Source organism: Erythrolamprus reginae, chromosome 1, assembly GCF_031021105.1.
Source record: "Erythrolamprus reginae isolate rEryReg1 chromosome 1, rEryReg1.hap1, whole genome shotgun sequence".
In the NCBI taxonomy this organism is placed as follows: domain Eukaryota; kingdom Metazoa; phylum Chordata; class Lepidosauria; order Squamata; family Dipsadidae; genus Erythrolamprus; species Erythrolamprus reginae.
In genome coordinates, this window is record NC_091950.1 from 89908553 (window position 1) to 89929783 (window position 21231).

The following is a 21231-nucleotide window of genomic DNA, read 5'->3' on the forward strand; positions in this document are numbered from 1 at the left end:
CTCTTTGCTTCATCTTTCCCTTCAACTTCGATCTGAGTATTGCCCACAAGATCATATGCTGCAATGTCTTACCAGTCAATGACTATTTCAGCTTCAACCGCAATAACACAAGAGCATGCAACAGATTCAAACTTAATACGAACCATGCCAAACTTGACTGTAAAAAATATTATTTCAACAATCAAGTTATCGAAGCGTGGAACTCACTACCGGACTCAATTGTGTCAACCCCTAACCCAGAACACTTCTTCCTTAGACTCTCCACAATTGACCTCTCCAGGTTCCTAAGAGGCCAGTAAGGTGTGTACATAAGTGCACTGGTGTGCCTCTCGTCCCCTGTCCAATTGTCTTTCCTTTCTTTCACCTATCTTATATATTCTCTTCCTTTCATATATCCTCTCCTCTAAGTTCACTTTCACCCTCTTTTATATTATCACATGTCTATTTTTCTTCCTATGTATTTATGTATTGGACAAATGAATACAATAAAATAAATAAAATAAACTTCCATGCATCCAGCTGGTTCATGGAAACAATATCACTCTGAGGAATCATGATTTAGGTTAGTTTTCAATCTTGAGATTATTTAGGGGTGTTCTGATACTTAGTATGAGTTGTAGATCTATCTCTGGTAGATACATCTTATTCTTAAGCATGCCATGAAAAGATAGGTCTAAATATTCTAAAGAAATGGAACAAAAGAAACACTTTAATAAAGATCCATCTGCCTCCCTCCCACCTCTCATCCACGGGATCTAATTTCAGGGAGATATCCTCTCATTGTTGGAGGTTTTTTTTTAAAAAAAATGAACAATGTTACAATCACCAGTGAGAAATTTGGGGACATTATCTTAATATTTTTTGCCAAAATATTTGATGGGCTGTTGTTGTAGCTGCCAGTGGCCAGGGGAGCTGATAGCAGATTTGGACAGTGAGGAGGTTGGGGAGAAACATGGGCCAGTAGTGGAGTCTGGGGAAGGCTCTGATTAGTGCTCTGCATCAGAGCCAGAGATGGGACCAGGGCTGTCTGAAAGCTATCAGTTGCCTTTGGAGTCAGACATCAATGAGGCAGACGAGCAGCTGGAGCCTGTTTCCAATGCGCGAATGTGCAGAGTTGCCAGACGAAGGGAATAGTTGAGGAACAAGGGCTGACTTGGGAGTAAGGTCACAAGTGGATGATGAATGGAGAAGGGCCTGTAAATGCTCTCTTGAAATATTTTGTTGGATGTGAATGAGATAAATTCACAGTAACTTAACAAAAAAGGGTTTTTGTTAGGACAAGGAGTCTGCTTCGTGGTTTTGGAACGCCTAAGTCAGAACAGCCATTTGAAAATACTGAGGTGTGGTTAAACTACATTTTTAAAAAACTGCAGGAATCAGAACTCTTACTTTGGTTGAAAAGAGAAGTCTGGGAAGGGAATTTTTCTAACAAGGATAGAAACATAGAAACATAGAAGTCTGATGGCAGAAAAAGACCTCATGGTCCATCTAGTCTGCCCTTATACTATTTTCTGTATTTTATCTTAGGATGGATATATGTTTATCCCAGGCATGTTTAAATTCAGTTACTATGGATTTATCTACCACGTCTGCTGGAAGTTTGTTCCAAGGATCTACTACTCTTTCAGTAAAATAATATTTTCTCATGTTGCTTTTGATCTTTCCCCCAACTAATTTCAGATTGTGTCCCCTTGTTCTTGTGTTCACTTTCCTATTAAAAACACTTCCCTTCCTCACCTTATTTAACCCTTTAATATATTTAAATGTTTCGATCCTGTCCCCCCTTTTCCTTCTGTCCTCCAGACTATACAGGTTGAGTTCATTAAGTCTTTTCTGATAAGTTTTATGCTTAAGACCTTCCACCATTCTTGTAGCCCGTCTTTGGACCCATTCAATTTTGTCAATATCTTGTTGAAATAGGAAAGATCTTTTAACGTTTCATGACTTTGTAAAACGGGATAAGAAGAATATTCCTGCTAGAAGGAGCTAGGTTATGAAGTTGTCTTCTACACAATTGACACTAGAATGAAAAACATGCTTACTGTGTATATAATCCTATACTACTCTCTTTAAAATGTGGAAGTGACAGATGGGAAAGAACCAAGAGGGGAGGTTTGTCTTTGCAAATACATGAATCTTTTTCATTCACAGTATCAGGCAGGGCAGTCTTCAAATGATTTATAGCTGCAGAATGGACTATTTGTGAAAGACCACATCTGAGTAAACTTTCCACTCTGGGACATTTTGTGCACTCTATATGACACAGTGGCTGAATTTAAATGGCACACTAGAGCATAATGTGGTTTGTTTGGTTTTGGCACAGTGAGAATATAGCCATATATTGATGGAAAGATTATCTATGTCACAAGAACCTGATAGTCTTTTAAAAACTGCAAAACAGATTGTTGAATGGATGTCTAAGGCCACTTTCCTCCCACAGGTCTCAGATCCTTAAATATCTTTGTAAATACTTCCTTCCTCATACTTCTCTGAGGAGCTTAAGGCTGCTGTTCATTATGAAAATCTACTGGGATTTTCTTCCACCACTGTGCTTTTATCCAAGAGCTTATATAGAGTGTTACCTGTACCTAAGAATGCCTCTACTTATGAACTTTTCTAGATAAGAACCAGGTGTTTTTTTGCCTCTTCTCAAGAACCATTTTCCATTTACAAACCCGAGCCACTGAAACTGAAAAGGCAGGGAGAAGCCTCTGGGGGGCCTCTCTAGGAATCTCCTAGGAAGAAACAGGGCCGGAAAAGGTGGGGAGAGGCCTCTGAGGGGGCCTCTCTAGGAATTTCCTAGGAGGAAACAGGGCCAGAAAAGGCAGGGAGAAGCCTCCATGGGGCATCTCTAAGAATCTCTTTGGAGGAAACAGGGCTGGAAAAGGTGGGGAGAAGCCTCTGGGGGGCCTCTCTAGGAATCTCTTTGGAAGAAACAGGGCCTCCACCCTCCAATCCCTGTGGTTTCCTCAATCACACACATTATTTGCCTTTACATTGATTCCTATGGGAAAAATTGCTTCTTCTTACAAGCTTTTCTACTTAAGAACCTGGTCACAGAACGAATTAAGTTCATAAGTAGAGATACCACTGTACTTGTCTGACTATGCATCCCTGCCCTAAAAATGTTTGCATACCTTTGTACATTTTCCTACAACCCCCCCCAAGAATTAATAATAATAATAATAATAATAATAATAATAATAATAATAATTTATTAGATTTGTATGTCACCCCTCTCCGCAGACTTTGTTTTTGAACCAAATAATTTGTGTTGCCATGAATATAAATCTAATTCTCATTATTGGCAGAATGATTAATTCAAGCCAGGGAACCTTCTTTGGAAGGTAAATGAGGTAGTCATGGCCTGGAAAACTCAAATAACCTTTGGCTTCGAGCCTACTGAGATCTGGGAGAGAGTGTTAAAAAGCAGGATCTTCAATGAAATGAAGGCAATTATTCTGAACTCAGTTCTTTGCCTCTAGTAAAGATACTACTAATTGTCACATAAACCTGGTAATTGTAGAGGAAATTGGAATTCATGTTTAAATCCATGTCTACTCCAAGACTCCCTCACTGGTTGGCTCACTCCAAAGTCTGAAATAGCATTTCAGGGGGGATCAAAAGACCATTCATCAAAAGAGATATGTAGCCATCATGACCTTTTATTCTTCACTGATTCTTTCTGGAAAGAAAAATGTTAAAAGCAGCATTGGGTAAAGAGCAGTACAGTGGTACCTCTACTTACGAACTTAATTTGTTCCGTGACCAGGTTCTTAAGTAGAAAAGTTTGTAAGAAGAAGCAATTTTCCTCATAGGAATCAATGTAAAAGCAAATAATGTGTGTGATTGGGGAAACCACAGGGAGGGTGGAGGCCCTGTTTCCTCCCAGGAGGCCCCACAGAGGCTTCTCCCCACCTTTTCTGGCCCTGTTTCCTCCCAGGAGATTCCTAGAGAGGCCCCACAGAGGCTTCTCCCTGCCTTTTCCAGCCCTGTTTCCTCCCAGGAGATTCCTAGAGAGACCTCACAGAGGCTTCTCTCTGCCTTTTCCGGTTACAGTTTTGGAGGCTCGGATTTGTAAGTGGAAAATGAGAAGAGGCAAAAAAAAAATCTTGAACACTCGGTTCTTGTCTAGAAAAGTTCATAAGTAGAGGCGTTCATAGGTAAAGGTACCACTGTAGTGGGTTTCTACCGGAATGGTAAAGGACTCCGCATCAGTCGCAATAGTTGAGCTGCACGCACAGGTTCGGCTGTCTTGTGTGCATGCAGGTGCATCCCAGCATTTTTTTGTTTCTGCGCATGCTTCGCGTGTGCGTGTGAGATTTTGGTGATTTTTGGCTTCTGTAAAAAACAGCCCAACTGGCAAACTGGAAATTTGGAAAAACAGACTTCCTGTTTGTCTGGTGGAACATTTTTCACACTCCGGAGGCTTCAGGGAAGCCTCCTGAAACCTGGGGAGGGCAAAAACAACCTTCCCCAAGGCCGAAAATGAGTTGGCCAGTACGTGCATACACACGGGAGCTCACATAGGGCAAAGCCTAGAGTGCCCTTAAACATGGTTTTGTGTGCCATCTGTGGCACACGTGCCATGGGTTGGCCATCATGCTGATATAAGAAGAAGGGAACGAAAAGTATGAAACTTCGAACAGGTTTCGAAGCACACAAAATAGAGTTTTGGGAGCGCTTTGATTCTGATTGAAACAGTTTCCTTGGAAAATATAAGAGGTATAACAAAATCCTTTTTGTCCTTTCTTTTTCTTTTTCTGAGATTTCAAGCCCTATACAATTGCTTCAGAAGTTGTTAGATTTAGAATAACTTTATTGCCACTTTGAATGTACACTAATCGACACTAATTGAAAATGAAATTTCACTGCATACACTTCTCAGAGTCACCATCTCTAATATACACTACATAAATTCTTTCTTTCTTTCTTTCTTTCTTTCTTTCTTTCTTCTTTATTGGCCAAGTGTGATTGGACACACAAGGAATTTGTCTTAGTGCATATGCTCTCGGCGTACCTAAAAGAAAAAGATACATTTGTCAAGAATCATGTGGTGCAACACTTAATCATTGTCATAGGGGTCAAATAAGCAATGAAGAAACAATCAATATTAATAAAAATCTTAGGATATAAACTACAAGTTATAATCATACAGTCCTAAGTGGGAGGAAAAAGGGTAATAAGAATGATGAGAAAAAACTAGTAGAAATAGAAGTGCAGACTTAGTAAAAAGTTTGACAGTGTTGAGGGAACTATTTATTTAGTAGAGTGATGGCGTTCAGGAAAAAACTGTTCTTGTGTCTAGTTGTCTTGATGTGCAGTGTTCTGTAGCAACGTTTTGAGGGTAGGAGTTGAAACAATTTGTGTGCAGGATGTGAGGGGTCAGTAAATATTTTCACCACCCTCTTTTTGGCTCGTGCAGTATACAGGTCCTCAATGGAAGGCAGGTGGGCAGCAATTGTTTTTTCTGCAGTTCTAATTATCCTCTGAAGTCTGTGTCGGTCTTGTTGGGTTGCAGGACCAAACCAGACAGTTATAGAGTGACAGAATATGACAAAATAAATAAATAAATACAAAATTATGCATATGCCCACATGTCTTATATGACATGGAGAAACAACACAGTCCATTTCGGATGTATACATTTACATAGCGAGAGAAATGAATCTTGCGGGTTTACCAGATGGATGGGCATAGGAAACAAAGCTGTTACAGAATCTGGTAGTCCTATTAGAAATACTTCGAAACCTCCTCCTCCTAGAGTGGAACAACAGACACAGAGCATGAAGTGGGTATGTGGGGTCTTTAACAATGCTTTGAGCTCTAAGCATGTAACACTTATAAGCAGTATCCTGAATGACAAGAAGAAGCTTCCTATAATCTTCTCTGCTGTCCTTACTACTCCCTGAATGGACTTTCTCTCTGAGGCATGCAGCCATCAAACCAAACAGTGAAGCAGCTCCTGACTGTTTTTCCATGTGGACACATACACAACAAATTTGCTTCTTTCTCATCCCCAAGCATTCCAAAATACAACTTTTGAAGACTTGTAGAGCCTTAATTCAAAGTATAAATGAAAAATAACAACATTTGGATACTCACAAAGTTCCATGAAGAAGATCTGGCATACCCACGAGCAAAATACCCTAGGAAGCTCCTGTCTGCAGAACAATTCATCAGACTTCAATGTCAAATTTAATTTAAGTTGTTCAGTAAGGAAAACATCCACAACAGGTCCTTCAAATGTAGCCTCTCACACTGTCATCTTTATTCAGTTTCAGCTGATTCATTTCTGGTTCAGCTGGAGTGTACGTAAAAGTGTCCCAAAGGCCATTTTTACTATTCACAGGAGTGAAACTCTGCAGAACTTGTGGGCAGACCATTGATGGAAACTTGATTTGTTCCAACTCCAACTCTGAATTTCTTCCAATTTAAGCCAGCCTCTCTCTCCTCCCTGTAGAGGTTGAGCTGCTATGGCATCATGCCCAAATGCTCTTGTTTCAACAAACTCTCTTAATGTTAAAGACAATTGGGCCTTCATAGCTTTGCTTTCAGTTCCCAGCATCAGTTCATGGGAAAGGGGCAATCTATAGACAAATGTACATTGTATGAAACAAAGCAATGGATGGGAATGTGAGGGCCCCCTCCATTGGAAGCTATTTGTTGCATTCTCCTTAAAAATATTAGTTCATACCATTCTCAGTATTGTGAGGCAAGTTTGTGGACAAGAAGGTGATCGCCCTGACCAGAACGCATGTTTTAATTCTTTGTTCAGTTTTTCCCTAAAGATTTGTACTTCTGGAAAAAAATAAGATAAGGTAAGACAAGACAAGATAAAATAAAAAATAAATAAAATAAAATAATAAAATAAAATAAATGCGGTACTTTATTTTCATTGCATGTGTGTACACAGTCCCAACACATACAACAATCCAAATAAAATAAAATAAATAAAGGCCCCAACCACCACACATTCCCCACCCCGAACCACCCAAATATCTACACAACAGACCAAATAAAAAATAAAAACATTTCCTGAAGCTTGCTGAAATTCCTCTGATGATATCATTTTAGCTACCCGAACCATGGCATTTTCAGCCATAACATTAGAGACACGGTAGATGAAATGTTTCTGCTCTATAGTTTTCCTAGGGTTCCCAAACCTCACTAAACCATAGGGTTATTCTACCGTGATTAACTAAACTTACCAAATCTGGCTGGCTTCACATCAATCATTGAACCACATTATTATTATTATTATTATTATTATTATTATTATTATTATTATTATTATTATTTATTAGATTTGTATGCCACCCCTCTCCGTAGACTCGGGGCGGGTCACAACACAATAAAACAGTTCATAACAAATCTAATAATTTACAATTTAAAATATTTTAAAAACCCCATTATTAAACAGACATACATACGAACATACCATACATAAATTGTATAGGCCCGGGGGAGATATATCAGTTCCCCCATGCCTGATGACAAAGGTGGGTTTTGAGGAGTTTACGAAAGGCAAGGAGGGTGGGGGCAGTTCTAATCTCTGGGGGGAGCTGGTTCCAGAGGGTCGGGGCCACCACAGAGAAGGCTCTTCTCCTGGGGCCCGCCAAACGACATTGTTTAGTTGATGGGACCCGGAGAAGGCCCACTCGGTGGGACCATTGCTTTCTAACTAGGATAGCCAAGTTTGTCCACAGCAAAATGGGAAGTTATCAGAATGGCAAGTACTAATACAGGAAAATATTTCCAGCCCAGGGTTGAAATGAGAGAACTTTGGTGCTCTCAGAACTTGGTTGTTTTCTTGCAGATATTCTTTAACTGGACAAAGTAAACACCATCACTGCTAGTGCACTGATCACAAATACTGATGACATTACCTAGTTTGGGTAATGAAACATCTGCAAGAAAACTATCAAGCTCAGAGAACACCAAGAACCCCTCGGAATGACAAGTGCCTAATGTTGTCATCACACAAAACCCATCATTGTTTACTTATTGCTCAGCATCCAAATGAAAGCACATACTGTAAAAGTCACGGAATTTGCATTAAGACATCTTCAGAAACATATCATCGTTTCCCACTTTCCTACCTGGGAACACTTATGGTTATAAGCTAAAGGCAAATTACACTTTGGCTTAGTACAACGTATGAGCTTCTCCAACAGACAAGGGTCAGGATGACTGCAGTACGCATTTGGAAAATTATGTATCTTAGAACCCCTTTCTCTGGCTTTCAAATTTAGAAGATTATGCAAAGCTCAGGCTGAAGAAGTTCCCCTTTTTACAGGTATATTGAGATTTGTATCTTAATGAAAGATTTGACAGGTTATTTGGGTTATTTCCAAGATTTTTTCCCTAATAGGTAAAGTTTCTCTTAGAGGTCAAGCTTGACTCCTGATGACCGTGTTCATGCAATTTACTTGTCAGGCTTTTCTCTAGCATAGCTGTAAATTTTGATTTTTGCAGACATTTTATTTTATTTTATTTTATTTTATTATTTTATTTTATTTTATTTTATTTTATTTTATTTTATTTTATTTTATTTTATTTTATTTTATTTTATTTTATTTTATTTTATTTTATTTTATTTTATTTTATTTTATTTTATTTTATTTTATTTTATTTTATTTTATTTTATTTTATTTTATTTTATTTTATTTTATTTTATTTTATTTTATTTTATTTTATTTTATTTTATTTTATTTTATTTTATTTTATTTTATTTTATTTTATTTTATTTTATTTTATTTTATTTTATTTTATTTTATTTTATTTTATTTTATTTTTTATTTTTTATTTTATTTTATTTTATTTTATTTTATTTTTTATTTTTTTTAATTTTTTTTTATTATTTTATTTTATTTTATTATTTTATTTTATTTTGTCCAATACATAATACACATTGAAGAGAAAGATATGTAATAATATAAGTAAAGAAAAGAATAGAAGAAAAGATATAAAAGTATAGGTAAACATATTTGAAAGGAAGAAAAGATAAATGAGATAAGGAGAGACAATTGGATAGGGGATGGAAGGCCCACTGGTGCAACAGTCTGAAGTCTCATAGAGAAATTCAGATGGATTAGGGGTTTTTTTTATGCTGGACAAGGATGAAATCAAACTCACACAGAAGGGCTTCTGTTCTAATTAGTAACCAGTTCCAATTCAACTTTGCTTCTGAGCCTACCCAAGATGAACCAGGTGTTGTCACTTGTTGAGAGTTTCCTAAATGTCCTTGATTTCTCAGCCAGAAACCAAGGAATATTAGGGGACTTTCTGGAAGGAAATACATTTGTAGAGCTGTGGAAATTTGATGGCAAGGCTGTTTGGAATTAGGAATATACATTATTTGGGTTGCAGCTGCCTCCTTTGAAGCATCTTTGGGATTTGTTTGTTGAATAATAAGGCAGCTCTGTTTTAATGCACAACCATAATGTACATTCAAAATGCATCGCCAAATACTTAGTGAGCTACTAGGGATAGCAGACTATCAATAATGCAAGTAGAAAGGCAGGGAAAGTGGATTATACATATCATTATGCATGGACATGCTACAGTCGTTGATATTCCAACATATTAGGACCATCCAGAGATGGTAGCTATATACAATCCAGATGGCAAGAAAATCTCATCGAAGCAGAGGAATTGGTTGACAGCCACTTAGTTGATTATCCAGGAGAAATTAACTAAATTTGCCAGTGGATTCATTATCATCAGAGGATTAGAATCAGAGATTCTGAAACTCTAGCACATCAAATAAAATCAGTATATTGACAATCTAAACATGTTTGTGATGTTTGAAAATACATGGAATATCCTCACGGGCATATTAAAATGCAGAGAGGGATTCAGAAAGGCTTAGATCTTCAATATCCGTGACAGAAGGCTGAGATTTCATCTGAAGAAGATATTAAATCCATAACATGCATCTAATTTCACTTTCGTCATTACAGTAGAATTACAGCCTATATGCTTCCTGAATTTTATCTTCATCCTTGTGGAGTCCCCCCCCTTCCAAACTACATATTTGCTGCAATATAAACAAAGACAAGAAAAACAGCAACTATCTGTAACATATTTATTTGAGTGCCTCCCTCCAAAGTGAACTTGAGCATGTTTCACAAAACTGAAAACCTGATCTTGGAAAATCCTAATGCTGTCCCAATAGAAACTCTAAACTCTCTCTGCACACCATTCACCCAGCACTGTCAATTTTTATGATAAACATGAAAGAACATATTTTCTTTTGCAAATTTATATAGCACCCACAGGTTGTTCTGTCGGGCTCTCTGGTAGACTCCTCCCAAAAATTCACAGGTACAAATTTCAGACACACACACGTTTGAAAATTCAAAACAATGCTCTTAATGAAAATTCACTTAAACTAAGCCCTCTTTTGGTATAGCAAAGAGCACTCGTCTCCAAACAAACTGGTAATTTGTACAAGTCCCTTATCAGTTCTGTGATACTTAGCTTGCAGCTGTGAGGCAATTCACAGTCCTTCTTCTTTCACAAAGTGAAACACACTTTGCCCTGGTTTAGTTTCAAAGCGGAAAAAATCAGCACACAAAAGGTCAAAGTCAGTAAAGCAGTCATGAAACACAACAATCAGATAATCCTCCACAATGACCAAACCCACAGGCTGCTATTTATAGCAGCCTCACCAATTACCACAGCCCCACCCAACCACAGGTGGCCTCATTTTCTTTGATAATAATCTCTCAGTTGTTGCTGCCTATGCATCCCTCTCCGCATGCGTGGTTGTATCATTAACTCTTGTTCTGAATCCAAGGAGGAGCTAGATAATTGATCTCCTTCTCAGCTGTCTGCCACACTCTCCTCCTCCCTGTCACTCATGTCTTCTTGGTCAGAGGAGCCTTCATCATCAGATTCCACCGGGGGCAAAACAGGCCTGCAGCATGTGGATGTCTCCCCCACATCCACAGTCCTTGGGGCAGGAGCTGGGCCAGAGCTAACCACAACACAGGTTGTAGATGCTTTCTTTCTGAATAGCAAGCTTATTCACTGTGATGAGTCAGAAGGGAATCACAATAGTTTTAAACCAATACATCATGCGGAAAAAAAGAAATCACTAAAATCTTGTGTGTGCTTGTGTCCTTGCGGGAGACTTTTGCTGAAATCTCACGCAGGGGTGCACATGCCCCCTTCTTCCCACGCCCGTCCCGCCTCCGGGACCAATCCAGTAGGAAAAGGTAAGTGTGGCCCTTCACTGCCTAAGATGTACGTAAATGATGTACATAAGCACACCAGTGTGCCTACCATCCCTACTGTCCTACTCTCCCCATTTATCTGTATCCATTTCCTTTGTTCATGTCCATGTTCACATTTATACCTGTTATCTTTTACATTTTTGACAAACTAATAAAATAAAAACAAAAATACAATTAATAAAGGCCTTAAAAGAATGTGGAAGTCCAGGCTAAAAGATGCAGGCTTGGGTGACAATTTAATTCAATTCAATTCAATTTAATTTAATTGATTTATAAGCTCCCCAATTCCTGCTGGACTCTGGGCGGCGCACAACATTTTAAAACAGTATAATGACAATTTAACCCCCCCTGCAAATAAATCATTCATATCCATGGCTGGAGCTGGATGGCATAGCTTACAATAGTGGTAAGCTACAAGATGTCATCATTACATCGATTAAGTACAGTCATGGTGATAATTGTGAAATACGTTTCAATATTTTTTTGCCGGAATTACTTGACTTTCCTTTACTGTGGATTTTATTTCAAGAAAGTAGTTCTTTTTCTCTGCTCAGCTGTAATCAACCCACTACACAATATTCTGAAATATGAGGGGGCTCCCAATTCCAACCTTACATATCTCAGGGTGCCAATCCTTTCTTGCGCAAGCCCCTTTATCCTGACAAACCCCAGTGATAATTCTACCACATGACAGACTGGTTTTGCAATTGTTGTGACATAATGTCACAACTTCTATTCTAACTCAATTCTGCTGTTCCACAGATTATGCGCAACTGCAGTCCAAAAATGTGTCATGGCATTCAAAAACCCAGGGGGTGATCTTTCTAGATTAAGCATTTGAATCTCTTCTAAGCAGATGTCCCAAAGGTGCTTTTTCAAAAGGCAACTGGATGCTCTCATTTTTCTTTGAAGATGTTTCTCCAGCTCTGAGCTTCTAAGCAGATGTTGACTAAGCTATTCTTAAGGATTTTTTTTTTTAAAAAAAAATTATTATCTTTGTGCAATTTTATTTTCAATTGTTTCAAGGTTTTATATTTTAGCTTCAAACCCAAAGCTTGTAGGATTAAAAAAAAACTTGTCCTAGTAAAAAACTGGTCTCTCATTAAATGCTTTTAAATCTGTTTTTTCCCTAGTACTGGATAAATGAATACACCTCCACGTTGGGTATTGGAGTTTTCCATTCTGGAATTGAGATCTACGGTAGAGGTATGGAGTTTTCTGTGAATTATGCCTGCAAATAGCTGTAATTTCCCACTTTTTTAAAAAACAAAGGGGGTGGTGTCTCCTTGAGGTTCTTTTAAAATGGTATTTTTGAATAGGTTGCAAAAAAAATCCTACATGAGTGAAGGGCTGCGATAGCTTAATATTAAGTATTTCCTAAGTCCCTTAGGAAAGCAAATGTGCTTTCCACTGAATAGATTAAAAATGATATTAAAAATAACATAATGGTTTTTCTAGTGATGTAATGTATGGATGTGAAAACTAGATACTAAGAAGGAGCAAGGGATAGGAGATACTCTTGAATTATGGATTTGGAAATGGTTACTAAGATTATCATGAACTGCAAGAAGAATCAATCAGCCCATCCTGGATGAAATGAAGATTGATGGCTCCCCTGAGGCAACAATCAGCACTCAGCTTCTACTGGCATCTGATACAAATGGATGGCAGTTGGCAAAGTTGAGGCAAGTAAGAGAAGGGGAAGACAACAGATGGGCAGGATCTGGATAACTTAAAAGATCTGTGGATTGCCGCGGAGATAGGAACATTTGTCCACAGTCATCAGGGTTGATCCTGATTCAAAGACACCTCACTAAGTGAACCAAGTAATTATATCAAAGGCTGTAAACAGCAAGTTCATTTCTGAACTTCCAGAAGGCCCGCTTTTGGCCCCACTCAGGCTCTGGAGTCTTTCCTAAAGCCTGGGGAGGACAATAGGCTTACCGGAAGTTCATTTCTGAACTTCCGGTAGGCCCGTTTTTGACCCCCCTCAAAGCAGCCCAATAGGCCTCCTGGAAGTTCATTTCTGAACTTCCAGTAGGCCCCTTGGGCCTGTTTTCACCATCCATAGGCTCCGCAGGCTTTCCTGTAGCCTGGAGAGGGTGAAAAATGGCCCTATTTATTTATTTAATTGGATTTATATGCCGCCCCTCTCCGAGGATTCAGGGCGGCTCACAGCATATATAAAAAAAGAACAGTAATATAATCCAAGTAGTACTACAATATTAAAAACAATTAGAAAGAGAAGATTAACCTAAAAAATTAACTTATTAACCAAACATTCAGCAATCATACTTAAGGCATTTAGTGGTCAGGGGAAGATCTAAGAGTCCCAAGCCTGGCGGCAAAGATGAGTTTTTAAGCTCTTTTGGAAGGCAAGGAGGGAGGGGGCAGTGCGAACCTCTGGGGGGAGTTGATTCCAATGGGCCTACCGGAAATCCGGAGGTTTCAGTGAGGTCTGGGTGCACGTGGGGGAGGCAGTGCATGTATGCACAAGAGGAGGGCATTGCATTATGGGTGTGGGCATGTGCGCAATACAGTATTGCATGCACGAAGCCCAGTGAAGGGCTACCAAAATTTTTACTACCACACTGTGGGCGTGGCTTATGCATTTTCTTTCAACATCTTTCAGTGCAAATTGGGGGCTCTGGGGTGGAGCTCTATTTTTGCTACCGCACTGCATGTCCCCCCCCCACACTATCCAGGCAGTAGCCCACCCCTGATGGACATCCTTTTGGCACCTGAGCCAAAAAAGGTTCACCATCACTGCTCTACACAATTGTATGCCATTGCTTAAAGCTCTACTACAAAGCTATGATGAAAAGAAAAATAGAGGGGGGGGGATCTTTTAGAGATCAGGGTACTTCAATGAGGTTGAATCTGTTCAAGGGCCACGAATTACATCTGTTTGACAAAATACATTGGAGAAGATTGCAGTAGATTGTCGTAGATTGCAGACTAAGGGAGACAGTGATTAAAGATGCTGAGCTTGTCAGCTTAAGAACTGACAGCCTGGATTTGAGATCAGGGCTCTGTGCACCAGGGTGAGCTCCTTGCCCCAGTTCCTGTCCACTTAGTAGTTCAAAAGCATGCAAATGCAAGTAAATTAAAAGGTAATGTTAGTACAAGGTACATGTGTGTTAGGGATTGCCATTATAAACTGCATATTGTAAACTGTACCAAACTTGTACTTAAAGGGTTAATGTGCACTCAAAGAGTTAACATTTACTTGAAGAGTTAATGTTCAAGGCTATGTCGTCATTGAAGCTATAAAGGCTCATGATTCTGCCCAGTCACTTCCTTTTTACTTTACTTTTGCCTGAGATGGGGGAGTTGTGCTTGTATTAGCTTCGTGCTTGTATTAGCTTTGTGCTTGTATTAGCTTCGTGCTTTATCTATGTTGTGTTTTGCTTTGTGCTCTAATCTTGTAATTGCTCAGTGCGTATTATTCTGTATTTGCTTCGTGCTTATTCAGGATTGTTTATATTTTGTTTATATGTAAATAATACTTATTTAACTACGTCTGTGTCTTGGCTTTATCACACATCCATGCTCTGTTAAAATTCTCTGCTCGGTATTGTCGAAAGTTTCACAGCATAGCTAACTGAGACAAGCCAACAGGTAACATGTGGGTGGGAAGTAACAGTGTCCTGTGCAGTGATGGGCTACCAAACTTTTTACTACCACACTGTGGGCGTGGCTTATGCATTTTGTTTCAACATCTTTCAGTGCAAATTGGTTGCTCTGGGGTGGAACTCCAAATTTTGCTACCCATCACTGATCCTGTGCATCTTTGGCGTATAGCCATGCTGGCCAATGATCACAACTGACAGAAAAACGTTTACTCCAGGGGCGGATTGTTACTGTTGCAGCTACTGGCGCACTGCACACACAGTTTGGTTGTGTTGCGTGCTTGTGCAGGAAGCAAAAACTTGCTGAAATCTCAGGAGGGGTCATGTGCGCGCATATAAATTTGGTGATATTTTTGCTTCTGAGCATGCACAGAAGCAAACAAATTGCCCAAATCTCTATCGGCGTGTCCCCTCACAAGATTTTGCTTCTGCACGTGCACACAAAGCAATAAATACGAAAAAAGATGGCGGCGCCCATAGGCCTGCCACTGGAGCAGTCGCGTGCAAATTGCGCAATCTGGCGGCTGCTACCGGTATGCAGTCCGCTACCACCATGGTAGCAATCCTGGTCCAGTCTCTTTGAAGAAGGAAGAGAAGCAAATTATGTAACTGCAGATGGAAAAGTGTCACCCTGTACGCTATCTTAACTTGAGCCAGAGCCCCACCACAGATGCTGCTCTTACATTCTTAATTACAGTCTTTTTTTCTTTTCTTGCTAGAGTTTGCCTATGGAGGACATCCCTATCCTTTCAGTGGGATTTTTGAGATCACACCAGGCAGTGCGGTGGAGCTTGGAGAGACCTTTAAATTCAAGTAAGAGCTCTTCCACCCTTTCTCTGGATTGGCCACCCGCAGGGCATTGTCCCAGTTTCTGCTTCCTTTCCCAAAGCTTTCCTTTCTTTGATTCCTTCTGAGAACCAAGGAAGCAGGTGAAAAATCAGCATATACACAAGTAGGGTTGTTGTTGTTGTTGTTGTTGGTGGTGGTGTATGTGTGTACATATTGTTATGCCGGGCTTCATGTACAAGCCCCAATTAAGTCCAAATTCAAACACACACTATGGTAAAATAAACAAAGAGCCGGTTTATCAACAGAAAAATATTGTACATACGCACTTTAAATCAGCCAAAGTGCTCTCCCACAAACCACGAGCCTGGAATGCTGTGAAAAGCAAAAACAAAAGCAAAGCAGATAAAAGGCAGCTGTGAAGACGTCACAGCCACCCCCTTTCAAGAGTCCTCACACTGTACTTAACTGCGAATTGTTCAAAAATGTCCTTGTAAATCATGAAGCAGTTCAAAAGCAAGCAGCATTTGTCTCTCACCAAACGGATAATTTCCCATGCACGCTCCCAACCACGCTGGCAATTCATCAGCCTAAATGCCCCAGCCACAGGGGTTTCCCCTTATTTTCTATAATACTTGCAGTTGTTGCCTCGTCATACACCTCCGCCTGCGAGCATCTATGAGTCCCTTTTCTTCCGAGTCTAATGACGATGATGATGACTCACTAATGGGGTAATTAGCTAATGGGCTGCCTGTAATTACCTCATCCTCTGATCCTGCTTCACTCCCAGAACCTGTCCTTGACACAGGAGCTTCACTGTCCGAAGCTGTTGGCAGTAAAACCGGTCTCTGATAACGTGAGGATTCTCCCAAACCAACCCCGACAGTCCTCGGAGCAGGAATTGGTTCAGAGCCAACCACAACACACACACACACACATATATGTGTGTGTAGGGTTGTTACCCTACATATACATATGGAGTGCTGAGGGAGGGGTAGCACCTCTGGTGTAGGGGCATGTTGTGTCCTTTTATGCAAGCTCATTTAAGGGACCTTTTAGGGCAGCTTGTTCACCTTTGGTTCCCCTGTCCCCACCTGTCACTCAGCTCTCACCTGTGGTTCCTAATAGCCAGGGTTGGGCAGCAAGGGGGATGGCATAGAACACGGCAGAAATGAAGCTGTGCACACAGCATGCACGGAAGCAAAAAACCCTTGCCGGAACACGGGCATACTGCGGCTCCATGTGTGATTTTGCTACCTCCACAGCTGTAGAAGCAAAAGCGCACTGGCCCCACTAGCACACATGAGCCCTGGCAGTGAGCCCAATTTAGCATTCTGGCTAGCAGCCTACCCCTGTGCTGGTGGCTCCCAGGTGGGGCAGCTTTGGCCCATGACTCTGCGTATGCGCAGAATATGAAGGATGGGTGCCTGCACATATGCCCCCCCATGCCCCCTGCCGAGCATCCCAGTAGGGCCGCAAATGGCTGCCCTTTACTGCTAGCAGCTGTAGCATGCACAGCGGACACGTCCCAGGCAACAGCTTTGACAGGCTAACCAAACCATGCTGAGAGTAGCCGATGGGTCATTGACCTTCAGTAAGATAGGTACTTGTCTATCCTGAGCATATGAAGACAGATTCCAGTGGACTGAGCAGATGAAACCTATTAGAATAGGTCAACAGTCATGAAGGTGGTCTCTGCAAGTGATGTGGTACACTAAGAGCACAGTAAGAGATGAAAGATGCTCTGGTCAACCACTAGGAGAAGGGAAACTGACTGCAACCTCCATTGCCTTGTAGCTATATTCAGCATTGGAAAAGGATTCAGGAGTAATCCTTGAGGCAAAATCCATAGCCTGAGTCCTGGAAGCAGTTCATGACTTTGTATAGCCACTTTCTGCTAACTCCTGTGATGTAGTTGGAACCAATTGTATTGGCCTTTGCCATTCCACTGGAATATTTCAAAGACTGCAGAGGGGGGATCTACTGCTTGGGTAACAGTCTATCTTCCACACTAACCTACCCAGACTTCGTGCTCTGGAGAGTCCCGAGCATGATACCATGGTCATTCGAGACCGAAGGATGCCAATGTAATGTACCTTAATTTTATAGTACAATACGAAATAACCATGGACATGATCTCATTTTGTACTCTTGAGAGGTGCTTCTGACCATGGAACTTGAAAACTGCCAGCAAAATTTCTCACACTAAGGGGAGAAACAGAAAATAACTGTAATATAACTCTTAAAAGAAATCCATCACAGGTAGCAAACAAAGAGCTGAACTCCATCTTGCTCAAATGAATATGCTCCCAGCTTCATTCCCCAGACTAAGAGCAGCCCTTTTCAATTAAATGGTCTCCCGCACCCCCCACTCTATTTGAAACAATGCAGGTTGTAGGTTTGGGAGGGTTAAAACCTGTCCTATCCTGCAGTGCAACATCTTCTTCCAACCTGGTGTCTACCATGTGTTTGAGCTAACATCCCCAGTCAATACAGTGAATTGCCCTGGTGGCTTCGGTAATGGGACCATATTTTGTTGACATCAAATGTGGAAACGTTGGTGTAAGGAAGGCAACTTTTACTCTTTTCCTGTTTTGAATCCTGTTTTGAATCCTTAGAGCAGTCTCTGTCCCTCAACCTCCTTTATGAGATTATTATAGTGATAAAATGAGAGTTACTGTGTGATGTTTATGGCTGGTTAAGAATGTACTCACTATATGCAATGCTAAGAGATGCATAGTAATGTAGAAATGCATCTATAACAGTGATGGTGAATCTATGGCACACGTGCCACAGGTGGCACATGCAGCCATGCAGGCACACGCTGGCATGCAAACTGTTGCCCTAGCCTAGCTTGAGCGCACATGTCCATGCCAGCCAGCTGATTTTCAGCTCATGTGGAGGCTCTGGGAGGGTGTTTTCAGCTTCCGGAGGGCCTCAGGGATGGTGGAGGGCATTTTCACTCTCCCTTGGCTCTAGGGAATCCTCTGGAGCCTGGGAAGGGTGAAAAACAGGCCTACTGGGCCCACCGGAATTCAGGAAATGGAGCATTTCCAGTCTCCAGAGAGCCTGGGGGTCAAGGGAAGCCATTTTTGCCCTCCCCAGACATTGAATTATGTGTGTGGGCACTCACGCATATGCAATAGCATGTGCACAAATGTTTTCAACACCTGAGGAAAAAAAGGTTTGCCATCACTGATCTATAACATGCATTTGTAACCAAAGGGCAAAAAACCCCACCCTTTGCTATCTCCATTCATTGAATGACTCTACCAGTTCGGGCATTTTTAATTCAGAGCCATGGTAAGTTATTGAGTCAAAAAGCATAAGAACACATGAATATAGTTCTCACATGCTCTCTCCCCCCCAAGATTCATCTTCCCCCCACATTTAAACCGCTGTGGTGAATAGCAATAGCACATAGACATATATACCGCTTCATAGTGCTTTTACAGCCTTCTCTAAGTGGTTTACAAAGTCTGCATAAGCTTATTTATATTACAATGCAAGTAAATGATTTGAAATCATGGGAAAGGCTGATGTAAGCCATAATCAGCATGTAATCGTGGGTTTGCTAAATGTGCTGCAATCTGATTGGCTGTAACCTATATAATAAGAGTAACACCCTTGCATGGGAGTGGTTTGTTACAGTGGATTGTTATAGAGTGGTTTGTGTTGGGTGGTTTGTAGTTAGTGGTTAGAGCTTAGTGGTTGCAGTGGTGGATGTAATAAGAGTTATATGATAGTATTGTAGGTAGTTGTTATATTGGTTAAATGTAAACGTTTTGCCCCCAACAATATGGCTCCTCATTTTACCTACCTCGGAAGGATGAAAGGCTGAGTCAACAATCGCACCTTGTGTTACTAGGATATGCTCTGGACTGTACAAATGCAGTCCATCCCGTGACTTACCAGATTGCTTCTTTGTCACCAGGAGAAACCACATTAGATTCAGGGTCAGTTATCCTCCACCCTGGTCTCTCTTATGTGGAAGAATTGCAGAAAACTCCCTGCAGCTGTCAGCATATTGGAAGCTGAACTACAGTAAATGAAATCACCGAGAAAAATGAGGAATCTGAAGAGACAAACAAATGTTTGAATACGGAGGCCGTTGATCCACTGATCTAACCCATTTAGAGCAAACCGAGGGAGGCAACAGAGTTCAGTCTTAATATTGGAAACTTTTGAAATAAATAATGTATGATGTGCCTGAAGAACCTCGGAAGAGGGGGAGAAACACATTTCAAGGGGGAAGGGAATTTCTAGAAAAAGCAAGCTGGGGATCAGCTGCTAGCTGTCACACAAAGCCTTTCTCTAATTGTTCTGCTTTGCTTGCTTGCTTTGCTAGCCAAACAGAGGTCAGTGGCAAGAACACAGGGCAAAGAAAGATACAAAATCCAGGACTAACCACTCTGAACGAACTCTTTGCGACATAAATAATGGTACATAACATTGTTTTTGAAATAAGGGAACAAGAACGACATAAAGTGTATCTCATACTCAACACCGACATTGGAATAGATTTGCTCAAAAATGCCACTGTTGAAAAAAGTACTGATATGGATGGATTTATTTCCTTGATAATTTATGACTTGCCCCCTTCAGCAAACTTTGGGTGGCTCATGTAAAAAAAATAAATAATCAGCCATCAATTTCGACAGTAAAACAATTAAACCAAATTAAGATTTATTTCTGAGTTGCTTCTAGACAAGACGGGCAGCACACAACTTAATAAAGAAAGAAAGATTTAAGATCTAGAACTGAAAGAAATTTAACAATAAGAATTAATTAGGTTTGAAAAGAAGCCTTGGGAAAACAGCTGAGCAAAATATCCCAAAGCCTAAACAGGCAACAATCTCCATTGTTCTGTTGCTAGCGAAGAGCATCACATCACTTTGCAAAAAGCATAACCAGTGAAGGGCTACCAAAATTTTTACTACCATACCGTGGGGGTGACTTTTGCAGGACACCCTGCATTTTCTTTCAACATATTTCAGTGCAAATTGGGCGCTCTGGGGTGGAGCTCCATTTTTGCTACCCCACTGCGTTCCCCCCATCCGGGCAGTAGCCCATCCCTGAGCGTAACACCCAGTGGCGGGTTGCACTTATTTTGCAAACCGGTGTTCTGCACACACACCTTCTTCATTTGGGCACGCCTGTGCATGCGTGTGATTTTGCTTCCATGCAGGAAGCAAAAACACGCCAAAATCTTGTGAGGGGGCGCTTGTGCACATGCGATTTCAACGTTTTTTTTGCTTCCGTGCATGTGCAAAAAGCAAAAAAGCCAAAAAAATTCAAGAAAAAAGATGGCACTGTCCAGCGGACTGGAACCAGAGTGGCCACTTGCAAATTGTGTGATCTGGCGGCCACTAGTGGTGCGGAGTCACCTACCACACTAGTAGAAACCCTCCACTGATAACACCACCAAAGAGCGAGAGGAGTTACAGAAAAAAGCCACCCATTTAATATTTGAAGCGGAAGGCACAAGATTTAATTTAATTATTTAATTATTTATTCAACTTCTATATGCCGCCCAATCCCGTAGGACTCAGGGCGGCTCACAACAATAA

At 40.6% G+C, this 21231-nt stretch overlaps 1 protein-coding gene across 1 annotated transcript in view; it reads left to right on the forward strand.

The window, feature by feature from the left end:
• LOC139157587 (deubiquitinase DESI2-like) overlaps positions 1 to 21231 on the forward strand; it is a 53244-nt gene that overhangs the window by 23329 nt on the left and 8684 nt on the right. Inside the window, exons 3-4 of the mRNA XM_070734499.1 lie at positions 12377 to 12449; positions 15595 to 15688. Of these exons, the coding sequence (XP_070590600.1) occupies positions 12377 to 12449; positions 15595 to 15688 (167 nt within the window). The remainder of the gene's footprint in view (positions 1 to 12376; positions 12450 to 15594; positions 15689 to 21231) is intronic.